The sequence below is a fragment of the Aquarana catesbeiana genome, linkage group LG10 (genome assembly GCF_042186555.1).
Source record: "Aquarana catesbeiana isolate 2022-GZ linkage group LG10, ASM4218655v1, whole genome shotgun sequence".
NCBI lineage: Eukaryota > Metazoa > Chordata > Amphibia > Anura > Ranidae > Aquarana > Aquarana catesbeiana.
This window is the reverse complement of record NC_133333.1, coordinates 166,586,865-166,599,178: the sequence shown is the minus strand read 5'-3', so window position 1 is coordinate 166,599,178 and position 12,314 is coordinate 166,586,865. Positions and strand designations below refer to the sequence as shown.

Genomic DNA, 12,314 nt, shown 5'->3' with positions numbered 1-12,314 from the left:
TTTGGTTTTGCAGTATCTATATTCCGCAGTGCTGTTGTTACTATATGGGACAGATTTTTCACGTCTTCTATCGCGCAGCTGGCATACCATACTGTAGAACTGTGGAGGAGAATGTTCTCTATGGTGGAACAATGGAAATTCACCAGGAGTTTTAAAAGCAGACTGGCCTAAACAGGCCAGTCTGCCTTTAAATCTCCTGGTGAATTTCCATTGTTCCACCATAGAGAGCAGTCTCCTCCATGGTTCTACAGTATACTCCACGGTTCTACGTATAATAAGAAACAACAGCCTCTGTTGCACCTTCTTTACCAAATGGGAGGTGTTGGAGAATAAGCACTGTCACATGGGGGAGGTCACATGCTTTCCAAAACCCATAGTAACAGTGCAAGGACTGGAGCGGGAAGGCAGTGAGGGAGCAAAGATGGCTGTCTATACCTTGCTGGGGAAGGGCGGCTTTCAAGAGACATTGACACCTAAATGGATAAACTAACTGAGGGGTTGGTTTGCTAAAACTGCAGAGTGCAAAATCTGGTGCAGCTGTGCATGGTAGCCAATCAGCTTCTAACTCCTGCTTGTACAGTTAAAGCGTTTGTTAACCCAAAAAAAAAAGAAGAAAGGATCCTGCTCCTTTAAAGCATGTTATATGACACAGTGCTTGTCCTGTGTCAATTGGCCCTCTGTAACACCTAAAAAACCTGGCTGATCCTGCCAGTTTCTCCCCACCCCTCTGTAAACTGACCACGGTGTATCATGGCTGCTGAGACCAGACACCGTGGTCAGTTTACGTGCCTCTGTCATCAGCAGTCTGCTATCTAGCACCCTAGAGAATAAAATGGCGGTCGTTGCAATACTTTCTGTCACACTGTATTTGCGCAGCGGTCTTACAAGCACACTTTTTTTGGAAAAAATACACTTTTTTGCATTAAAAAATAAGACAACAGTAAAGTTAGCCCACTTTTTTTTATATTGTGAAAGATAATGTTACACCGAGTAAATTGATACCCAACATGTCATGCTTTAAAATTGCGCCTGCTTGTGGAATCCCGACAAACTTTTACCTTTAAAAACCTCCATAGGCGACGTTTAAAAAATTCTACGGGTTGCATATTTTGGGTTACAGAGGAGGTCTAGGGCTAGAATTATTGCTCTCGCTCGAACGATCGTGGGGATACCTTACATCTGTGGTTTGAACACTGTTTTTATATGCGGGAGCTACTCACGTATGCATTTGCTTCTGCACGCGAGCTCGGCAGAACGGGGCGCGTTAACATTTTTAAAATTTTTTCTTATTTATTTTACTTAGATGTAGACCTAAAGACTAAAATCTAATATATAAGCTTTAACATTGTTATCTAATTTCAGTAGTAGTCAGGGCTTTTTTTTCTCAGAAAATAGGTACAGGAACTTAATCATGACCCCCCCCCTTTTACATACACCCTCCAAACCGCATCAAATACTGGGTGTGGTCAAATTTAACTAACAGTGGAGGGGGATCTTGACGGGGGCTAATAAATACCAGAACTGCATTATATACACAGTGCAGAGTTCGGGGAGGGGGTTACACACAGAATGAGTTTGGGGTTTGCTACATAAATAGTGCAGAGTTCAGGGGTGCGCTGCATACACAGTGCAGGTTTCAGCCTTCTTCCACAGCTGCTTACCTGTGCATCCCCCATCCACATCTCACTTTCACCCCTCTTCAGCTCTTACCTCTTTGCATGCAAACCCCCTCGATTTCCCCATCTTCTCCCAATCTCCACCATCTTCCACATGCCTTATTTTTGTTGCTGTATTAAGCTGAAGCACCTAGTCGGCTCTAGTACCTCCCCACATACTGTAATTGGCTCCGCCTCTCTCACTTGTGGGGAGATCATACAGTGGTGATATTAGCATTTGTACTGCACCCCAGGCACCTGCATCTCCCTTGTCTAGGGCTGAAACAACTAATCGATTAATCGACAACTAATCGATTATGAAATTAATCGATTACTATTTTCATAATCGATTAATCGGCCAGTAACATAATGGGGTTAAAAAAAACTAAAATGAGCCCTTTATAGTACAAAAAGAGCAAATAATTGCTACTGTAAATATTACTTTCACAGTTTTACAGTAAAAAAATAAACTCCTTACAGTAGTGATTATTTGCTTTTTTTTGTACTATAAAGGGCTCATTTTTGTTTTTTTTTAACCCCATTATGTTAATAAACGTCTTAGACCTGGTTCACATCTATGTGTTTTTTGCAGAAACGCACTTCAGTTCATTTACATGGTTTCCTATGGGACACATTCACATCTATGCTTTTTTCAGCCGCTGCTTATTTGGAAAGGGTCAGGGACTTTTGTTTAATGCAAAACGGTGATTTTTTGGTTCAATATACTTCAATGGAATATACTTCAGTGGAGAAGCTGCAGAAAAGCATGTAATGCAATTTTGCAGCAATTTGTGTTTTTTAATTGCCCAACAACAAATTGGCCAAAAAATAAAAAATGCAAAAAAACGCAAATCGCAGCAAAATCATGTGCACAAAAATCAAAACGCACAGCAAAAAGCACTGCAGAAACAGATCAAAAGCAAACTGCATAGGTGCATACCGAGCCTTATGCTGGCCACACGGATCAATTTTCAGACGAGAATATTCAGAAGAAAAAATCTTTGTACATTCGCTGAATGAAAGAATGTTTGAAATTTTCACTTGTTTTTAACATTCTGTTTTTAAAATGAATGTAATTTCTGAACGAAAACCACACACACTGAAAATTCCTTTGACCAAGAAGTTTTCTATTATTTCCAAATTTTACCGTTAAAATTACTTTTTTTTTAAGTTAGACATTGTTTTTTAAATAAAAAAAATTGATATCTGAGTCTGATGATATTTACCAGATTCACCCTTTAATAGTATATAATAGTATATACAGTATATATCCTCTAATAGCATATACAGTATATCTCTTCTAATAGTATATACAGTATATCACCTCTAATAGTATATCTCTTCTGTCTGTTATTCTCAGAGTGGATTAGATATTTTGCTCCCTAACCATATAGTTGGTTATTTATATTTACCACTGCATAGAGATATTTAAGAATAAATTGCCTTTATTTTAAAACTTTACATATTAACTACCGTAAATTATACACCACACTTTTTTTAAGTTTATTAATCGATTAATCGAAACAATAATCGGCCAACTAATCGATTATGAAAATGATCGTTAGTTGCAGCCCTACCCTTGTCCCCCTCCCACTTAGTGGGAGGCACTCAGGAGATCTGATCTGTGGGAGCCGTTGGGGAACAAGCTGTCACTTGTAAGCATAGAAGCTGGACTTTTGTATTTTCAAGTAATAGTGGTGAGCAGAGGGCCTGAGTCAGAGGTGGTGGAACTGAGTTCCACCAAGTTCCAGCTGAAAAAAAAGCCCTGGCAGTAGTTTTCAATATTTTAAAATCTGTAATATTTAATAAGACAGTACCTGCTGATCTGGCGTTGAAGGTCCTTGTTTAGGTACATATTAGGTATTATTACTCAATATTTTAAAATCTGTAGTATTTAATAAGACAGTACCTGGTGATCTGGCGTTGAAGGTCCTTGTTTAGGTACATATTAGGTATTATTACTTAGGTACATATTATTTTGGTGCATTATAGGATGACACCACTCTGTCCTCTGTCTCCCAGTTATGCTCCTATGTTGTCACCCTGTCATACGGGCTTGTGATGGAGATCACAAGTCAAATTTCAACCCATATCATGCAGACATGGTCCCCTGACCATGCCTGGACCCTGAAAAATGCAGTGATTTGTTAGTAGCTGCAAAGAGGCTGCAGGAGATCAAGAGCACTGATATGCAATTAAAAAGGGTGCAATGGTTTTTGACACACAAAACTTTAGCAAACTAAATGTCATTGAGTTAGGGTTTGCACCTGATATAAATAGTTGTCAAAACCCACTTTGGGTGGTGTTATAGGGATCCACTTGTATAGAGTAAAAGAGATTGGTCCAGATATCATTTTTATTTGTCACAATGAAATGGTTTCAAAGGGATCTGGTCATTCTACTGAGAAGTTTAGTTGATCATAAAAGGAAAAAAGATACCATGTCCACCCCTACCACCTGATGCCCCATATTCTCCTGTATACACAGCATGCCCTCCCCAGTCCTTCTGGACTCCATTAGCACAGATGGTATGCACCCACCCATGTTTTTGCTGCAGATAATTTATTAAGCTGATTTAATGCATTTGTTGTGTTCAGGCTCATAAACTTGAGGTGTGTGGGCAAAAAAGCAGCCGGTCTTACGTCAAGGTCATTAACCTATGGAATTTCCAAGGAGGAATCTCTATTATTCTTTCTCCCCTTAGGCCTGAGATAAGGATAATTGCTTTAGAACCACTTTAAACCTGGGAGATTGACATTTATTCTTATTGCTATTGAAGTAAATGGCTGTCTCAGAAATTTCAGATTCTTAAAGTGATAGCTTGGAAACTCCTAGAATGTACATTGCATGCTCAAGGACCTTGGACTTGCCATATTGAAGTAAACCTGTCACTAAACTGGGCAATTCAAACTGAACATAAAAACAACATAAACATAGGTCACTTGCAGCGTAGACTCCAGTGGATCCAAAGATACAGTCAGCTAAAATCATATGCAGATCTTGGCTTTTCTTCTATAAGTAAAGCTTTGCCCAGGAACCCACACCTACTTTAAGGGGAGAAGCAATCATTAAGGTTGTAAAGGGCATGCAGATTTTCCCAAATGATTGCTTCTCCCCTGAAAGAATAGGAAAATGTTTGAAATGTAGGTAATGCAACATTTCCCAATTCTCACTTTAAAAAAAAAAATTAACAAGTGCACTGATTTGGCGTGTCACAGTTTCTACAACACAGGGGTAGGTAAAGACCTTACATTACAAATCCTTGCAATACAGCAGTTGACCTAAAACAATTATTTTATATTCTCTCTTGACAATAATGAAGATGGTGCAGCCAGTACATTACAGGTCTAATATATGAAAATTTGAAACTTTGGCTTTATAGCAGTTATTTAACAATCAGAATGACGTTAACAGTTTGCTGCTGTATTACAAGTGTGGCTTTGAATGACAAGGCATTATAAGGAAAAAAAATCTATAATTCGTATTTTGCTGAGGATCTAGCTGGCTAAAACTCGAAGTATGTTCTCTCACCCCGTTTTCTGAGAATTTCATCTGCAGGAAGCTCTGGTAACAACGGGGGCTGTCAGCTTTATGGTTTGGTGTGAAATGAGAAATAAGACAATGGATAATGAATTGATTGGGTAAAGGCAGGGTGTAAGTAGGGACATGTTTCAAAGTATTCAAGTGTCTCATGACTGTCAGCATTGTGCACCCGGGGGGTCCATTAAACACAAAGTACTGACAATTAAAATTATCATCCTCCTTGTAAGGGCGCACACAAGAATTATCACAGCGGGATCCTAGGCTTTGTCTTTTAATGAAAATTGACATATTTAAAAACAAAATAGAAATGAAAGTAGAGGTCAAAGTGAAGGTTGTGTTACTAAATACTGGGACCGTGTTCTCAATTTACTTCCATCACTGTAAGTAGTTCAGCAACGGATATTGTGCACTCTTAAAGTGACATTGTTGTTGTCCCCCAAATTAATTTCCCAACCCATTCGTCTATAAGTGGTATACTGTTGTCCCCTATGGCCCCTGCATCCTATCTTCTCCTGCACTGTCATTCCTTCCTCTGACCCCTACGTTACTATAAGACATAACAGTGATGTACAGTCAGATCCATAAATATTGGGGCATCAACACAATTGTAATCTTTTTGGCTCTATACACCACCACAATGGATTTGAAATGAAACGAACAAGATGTGCTTTAACTGCAGACTTTCAGCTTTAATTTGAGGGTATTTACATCCAAATCAGGTGAATGGTGTAGGAATTACAACAGTTTGTATATGTGCCTTTCACTTTTTAAGGGACCAAAAGTAATGGGACAATTGGCTGCTCAGCTGTTCCATGGCCAGGTGTGTGTTATTCCCTCATTATCCCATTTACAAGGAGCAGAGTTCATTTCAACTGTGCTATTTGCATTTGGAATCTGTTGCTGTCAACTCTCAATATGAGATCCAAAGAGCTGTCACTATCAGTGAAGCAAGCCATCATTGGGCTGAAAAAACAAAACAAACCCACCAGAGAGATAGCAAACACATTAGGTGTGGCCAAATCAACTGTTTGGAACATCCTTAAAAAGAAAGAAAGCACCGGTGAGCTCAGCAACACCAAAAGACCCGGAAGACCACAGAAAACAACTGTGGTGGATGACCGAAGAATTCTTTCCCTTGTGAAGAAAACACCCTTCACAACAGTTGGCCAGATCAAGAACACTCTCCAGGAGGTAGGTGTATGTGTGTCAAAGTCAACAATCAAGAGAAGACTTCACCAGAGTGAATACGGAGGGTTCACCACAAGATGTAAACCATTGGTGAGCCTCAAAAACAGGAAGGCCAGATTAGAGTTTGCCAAACAACATCTAAAAAAGCCTTCACAGTTCTGGAACAACATCCTATGGACAGATGAGACCAAGATCAACTTGTACCAGAGTGATGGGAAGAGAAGAGTATGGAGAAGGAAAATAACTGCTCATGATCCAAAGCATACCACCTCATCAGTGAAGCATGGTGGTGGTAGTGTCATGGTGTGGGCATGTATGGCTGCCAATGGAACTGGTTCTCTTGTATTTATTGATGATGTGATTGCTGACAAAAGCAGCAGGACGAATTCTGAAGTGTTTCGGGCAATATTATCTGCTCATATTCAGCAAAATGCTTCAGCACTCATTGGACGGCGCTTCACAGTGCAGATGGACAATGACCCGAAGCATACTGCGAAAGCAACCAAAGAGTTTTTTAAGGGAAGGAAGTGTAATGTTATGCAATGGCCAAGTCAATCACCTGACATGCTCCGATTGAGCTTGCATGCCCCAAGAACAAGCAGGAACTGAAGACAGTTGCAGTAGAGGCCCTGGCAGAGCGCGTTCCAGACTTCAGGCTGTAATTGACTGCAAAGGATTTGCAACCAAGTATTAAAAAGTGAAAGTTTGATGTATGATTGTTAATCTGTCCCATTACTTTTGGTCCCTTAAAAAAAGGGAGGCACATATACAAATTGTTGTAATTCCTACACCGTTCACCTCATTTGGATGTAAATACCCTCAAATTAAAGCTGAAAGTCTGCAGTTAAGGCACATCTTGCTTGTTTCATTTCAAATCCATTGTGGTGGTGTATAGAGCCAAAAAGATTAGAATTGTGTCAACATCCCAATATTTATGGACCTGACTGTAGAAATCGAGGAAGGTAGGGCAAATTGGCAACCTACACTCACTGAGTTTTAAATGCTGACGAATCTGATGGAGGATGCAGCATTCCAGTGGACAAAAGATAGAAGACACAGACACTGGAGAGAGGAGTATAACATTTCTTCCATTACATGGAACTGCTGGTTTGGGGAATTCTTGGAGGCAAGGCAAAGACAGTGAGAGGAACATGGAGGTTACCATTATTGAAATCTCCTTGTAAAAATGTCAATTGTCCAGCTTTACAGCTCTGAGTTACTAATCCAAAACAAGCTTACAGATAAGAACTTCTGACTTTTTTTCAACATTCCTGATTTACATAGTTAATCTGGTTGAAAAAAGACACAAGTCTATCCAGTTCAACCAACACTTATTTGTTCAAGGTCACATATAGTTCCATAGTTAGGCTGGTTGAAAAAGACATCTAGTGCAACCAATGAAATGGGGAAAAAACAAAACAAAAAAATATTTTTTTTTTTTTACAATCCTATATACACAATCCCATACCCACACTCGATCCAGAGGTAGGCAAAAAAAAACCCAGCAAAGTATGATCCAATTTGATCCAGCAGGGAAAAAAATTCCTTCCTGATCCCCCAAGAGGCAATCGGATATTCCCTGGATCAACTTTACCTATTAATGTTAGTATCCAGTTATAATATGTACATTTAGGAAAGAATCCAGGCCTTTTTTTAAAGCAATCTACTGAGCTGGACAGAACCAGCTCTCGAGCGAGTCTATTCCACTATTTCACAGCTTTTCCTGTGAAGAAACCTTTCCGTATTTGGAGATTAAATCTCTTTTCCTCCAGACATAAAGAGTGCCCCCTAGTCCTATGTGATGACCTTAAAGTGAATAACTAAACACCAATTTCACTATATGGACCACTTATGTATTTATACATGTTGATCATATCCCCCCCTCCCCATAATCTCCTCTTCTCAAGAGAGAATAAATTCAGTTCCTCTAATCTTCCCTCATAGCTGAGCTTCTCCATGCCTCTTATAAGTTTGGTTGCCCTTCTCTGCATTTTCTCCAGTTCCCCAATATCATTTTTGATAACTGGTGCCCAAAACTGAACTGCATATTCCAGATGAGGTCTTACTAATGATTTGTACAGGGGCAAAATTATATCTCTCTCTCTCTGCAGTCCATACCTCTCTTAATACAAGAAGGAACCCAGAATGTACTGAGGCCAGTACAGCAACATTGCAACCAGGCAAATAACTTTGTCTAATGTAGGCAGTGCCCATGTTTTCCTCGTAAACCTCAGTCATGAAATCCAAACATAGCACGCATATCTCCAAAGCTCTAAGTGCCGTTTTTCTTTGGTGCTTTGTTCCTCTGTTATCAGCATGAGTCACTTCTAAGAAGCTTTCCCGACACATGAGATAAATTTGTGACGAAGGTGGGAGCTCAGCACATAGCTCGTCTATTCAGAACACAGTTCTGTATGTTCCTTCATTCCTGTGCAATGTGTGGAGGGGATTGTTTCCCTTTCCTCCAATCAGCTCTCACACACTGTAACTGCAGATCTCCACCCCCTCCTCTCTGCTCCTCACAGATGCAGAAGGATTTTATCACAAATCTGCACTTTTGAATGGCAGCAGATAAACAGGTAAAACGTATGTAGGAGGATTTGGTGAGCTTTTCTCATTTACCATATGCAAACTGTTTTATGAATTGGTTCACTGATGGACACAGACACAAAACATACTTGAATGTGTGAGTGCCTATATATATGGATTTTAGTTTAAATATAACTTTATTCAGTTTTTTGTATTAAGCATCACAATTACAAAGCAATGCAAGGATTAACATAATGTAAAACTAGGAAAAGGGGGGAAATAAGGGTAGGAGAGGGAGTAGGAAAAGGGGGGAGAAGCAGAGATGAGGAAGGTTAATTGGGCAATGGTCAGTCCGACAAAAATCTGATAGTCACATAGAGAATACGATTAAGGTTTTGCTTGGGTCTCTACTATGGAACAGGTGCAGCAGGTGATAGAGGGCAAGGAGGAAGCTCCTTTCCCAAACTAAGGAGTAAGATGATTTCCATTGTCCACCTGTAGGAGCCTTAAAAGTGTCAGAATCTCTTTGTGCTATCCTTCAGATTCAAGCTTGATGGGATACTTTGAGGTTATCTATGTCCCCAATGACCAGGATCTCCATAAACATAATATCATTTAGTATTTGTGCCCATTTCCATTTTAAGGATTTTACCAAATTCTCAATTTGAAGCAGTATATGTGTTTTCATAGGACTGGAGTTTCTACTAAACACTTTGCCTGTTCAGTAAGGTGACAAAGTATAATTAAAACCAACCCTTGACTTGCTTATACTTGCCTTAACAGCAATCTCCTACCACTCTGTTCCTCCCCAGTTGTAACCCTATGTAATGTTGTATGTTGGATTCTGTTGGAGCGTACACAGGGTTGACTAATAGATTTATCATATGACGGTAGAGCACCAGGGGTAAGTGGCAAAGCAGTATACTTACATCAAGAGTGGGCTTTAAAAAGATACCGTCACTTTACCCATGTAGGGAAGTGTCTCTTTAAATGGACACCACGCAGTTAAAAATGTTTTTTCAACACAGTTATCAAAAGACATTATCAAATAATATATACTCACTATTCTCCATTATTTCCTTTTCTTTGCAGACAACTCTTGGTCATGGATTCCTAAGTTTTGTAACATAAGGGATTTTGGAAAACGTCACCCGCGGCAGTACGACGATACCAGCGGAAACATGGTTCACATCAAGCAGAAGCTCTATCACAATGGCCACCCGAGTCCTAGACATCTCTAAGGGGGCCACCCACAGACAGTATCCTCTATATTTAGGGGATAAATAGAACTTTTCTTTCCTATTGAGGAAAAAGAAAATAACAATGTGAATTCATTTTCCGAAACGGGAAGACAGTAGGAAAACAGTTTTATTTCCTTCAGGCCTTTTTTTGCTCCTGCCCTTATCTGGTAGGGGAAGTACTCCACATAGAAGGGGCAAGGGAAATCTTGGACCTTGGTAGATGTCTCTTGGCATCTGATTTTAGTGCTGAACTTCTGTAAATATGTAAAAAACGACAACAAAAATTATAAAAAAAAAAAGACGTGTCTCTGAAAATTTCAAAAAGTGTAAGATGTGGAAACCTCAAGACTTACTCTACCTTTTATGTGTGTCTGTAGTATTGGAGGAGTGGAGGATTTGAGTGTCAACTCTTGCTAAGTGTCATGTATTGTAAGATTTGGTATGGGCACATGTAGAAAAAAAAACATAACTTGTCCTTAAAGTCACAGTTCCGTAGGTGAATGATTGAGTCTATTTGTGCCAAATTTAGGAACGTACAATCAAGACCTTACCTCTGCTGATGATGCAATGGTCTTTATTGAATTGTCCTTCCCTATTAACCTTGTCTTACTGTTTGCTTGTAAGCAGTGCCAAAAGCAGCTTTTTTTTAAAAGTGCAGCTCCACTTGTCTAAAAACAGTATTTTTTACAGATCATTTTTATTTTCTCCCTGGACATATACTTTGTTGTGAAATATTCAACTAGTTTTCTATGTTTCAAGATATGTAAGAAAAATGTAAAAACAAACAAAAAAAAAAAAAAAGTTGTGCTTAATGTTATAATGTCTGACCGTTTATCTGTGGTCTTAATGTGAGGGCAGTTTTAAAACTCAAACTTCCAACATGAAATATACAGATAAAAATAGAGAGTTCTAAAATAAGAGTCAAATTATCTGAGAAAAATTTACTTTTTTTCTTAATTGCGTTCACATAAAATGACTTGAATGAGCTTGAATTAAAGTAAAATGTCAAACCACCTTTGAAATATGCTTTATAAAAAAAAAAGTGAAATGGTTTGTCTGGCAAAATTTTAAACTTCCATACTTAAAAAATCTTTATGAATTAATCAGATAATAAACATGGCTGATTGTTTCCCAAATTCATGGAAACGAAAAAGAAAAAATAGTTCATACTTCTGTATTAAAATATTATATGTACAGAATATTAACAAAAGAAAATAAAAGTTGACAGCTTTCTATTAAAATATTAGATGCACAAAAACAAGCACCAAAATGTCAAGAAAATCCTAATTTGAAAATTTAATTATGATAGCATACTACTCCAAATTATGCAAAAAAAAAAAACCCTTACCTTACCCAAGCAACAACAATTTTTTGACAATATACAAATTGTTTCTATTGTGCTTACTTGCCTACTCCCATTTTTATAACTTATAAATATAAACGTATAACTTTCTTTTCAGAAATCTTAACATGGATCTTTATTTTAAACTAAAAATCAAACTAAAAATGGACCCCTGCTTTCAGTGTCGTTGTGTTACATTATCTCTCTCTCCCTTTCTAAATGCCCCGTCTATGGAAAGATTTTAACACATGAGACATTGTGGTGATTAGCGAGGTAGAAATGTCTCTTTGTCAAAAAATGGGGAGGACTGCATCTAGAAAGGCTAACCCATTTTGAATAATATGGAATAAAAAACATCTATTTTTAAAAAATGGGTGTGTGTGTCTATATGTATGTATGTATGTATATGTATATATATATATATATATATATATATATATATATATATATATATATATTACAAAAAAATCGTAATCTTGTAATTCCATATTATTTAGATATATATGCACACACACATACATTTTTTGCTTAATAATTTAAGGAGTGGGACTGCATCTTTAAAAAAAAATTGCCTGCTGTGGCTACCATCACGGGCTGTCGTGGCCAAAGAATTGGCAAGTGATTACAGACCTAGCTTCTGTTTCAGTTACAGGAACCTGCACACCTCTCTAGCAGAAGGCTTGGGTGAAATCCAACCATACAGTTGTCAACACTTTTTGTTCTGTGTTTATCCCCGCAAACATGTTTGTTGTACTTTTTTTCTGTAAGGTCATAAAATGATATAAAGATGATGACAATGATAATGAACAAGATGGT

The 12,314-nt window shown here is 38.2% G+C and overlaps 1 protein-coding gene across 2 annotated transcripts in view; it reads left to right on the top strand.

Annotated features, from left to right (window-relative positions):
* Positions 1-11,941, top strand: part of TMEM240 (transmembrane protein 240) — a 130,100-nt gene extending 118,159 nt beyond the window's left edge. For both annotated transcript variants that reach the window (XM_073602893.1, XM_073602894.1), the window contains exon 4: positions 10,008-11,941. In XM_073602893.1, the coding sequence (XP_073458994.1) occupies positions 10,008-10,156 (149 nt within the window). In that variant the 3' untranslated portion in view covers positions 10,157-11,941. The remainder of the gene's footprint in view (positions 1-10,007) is intronic.
* The last annotated feature ends 373 nt before the right edge of the window (positions 11,942-12,314 follow it).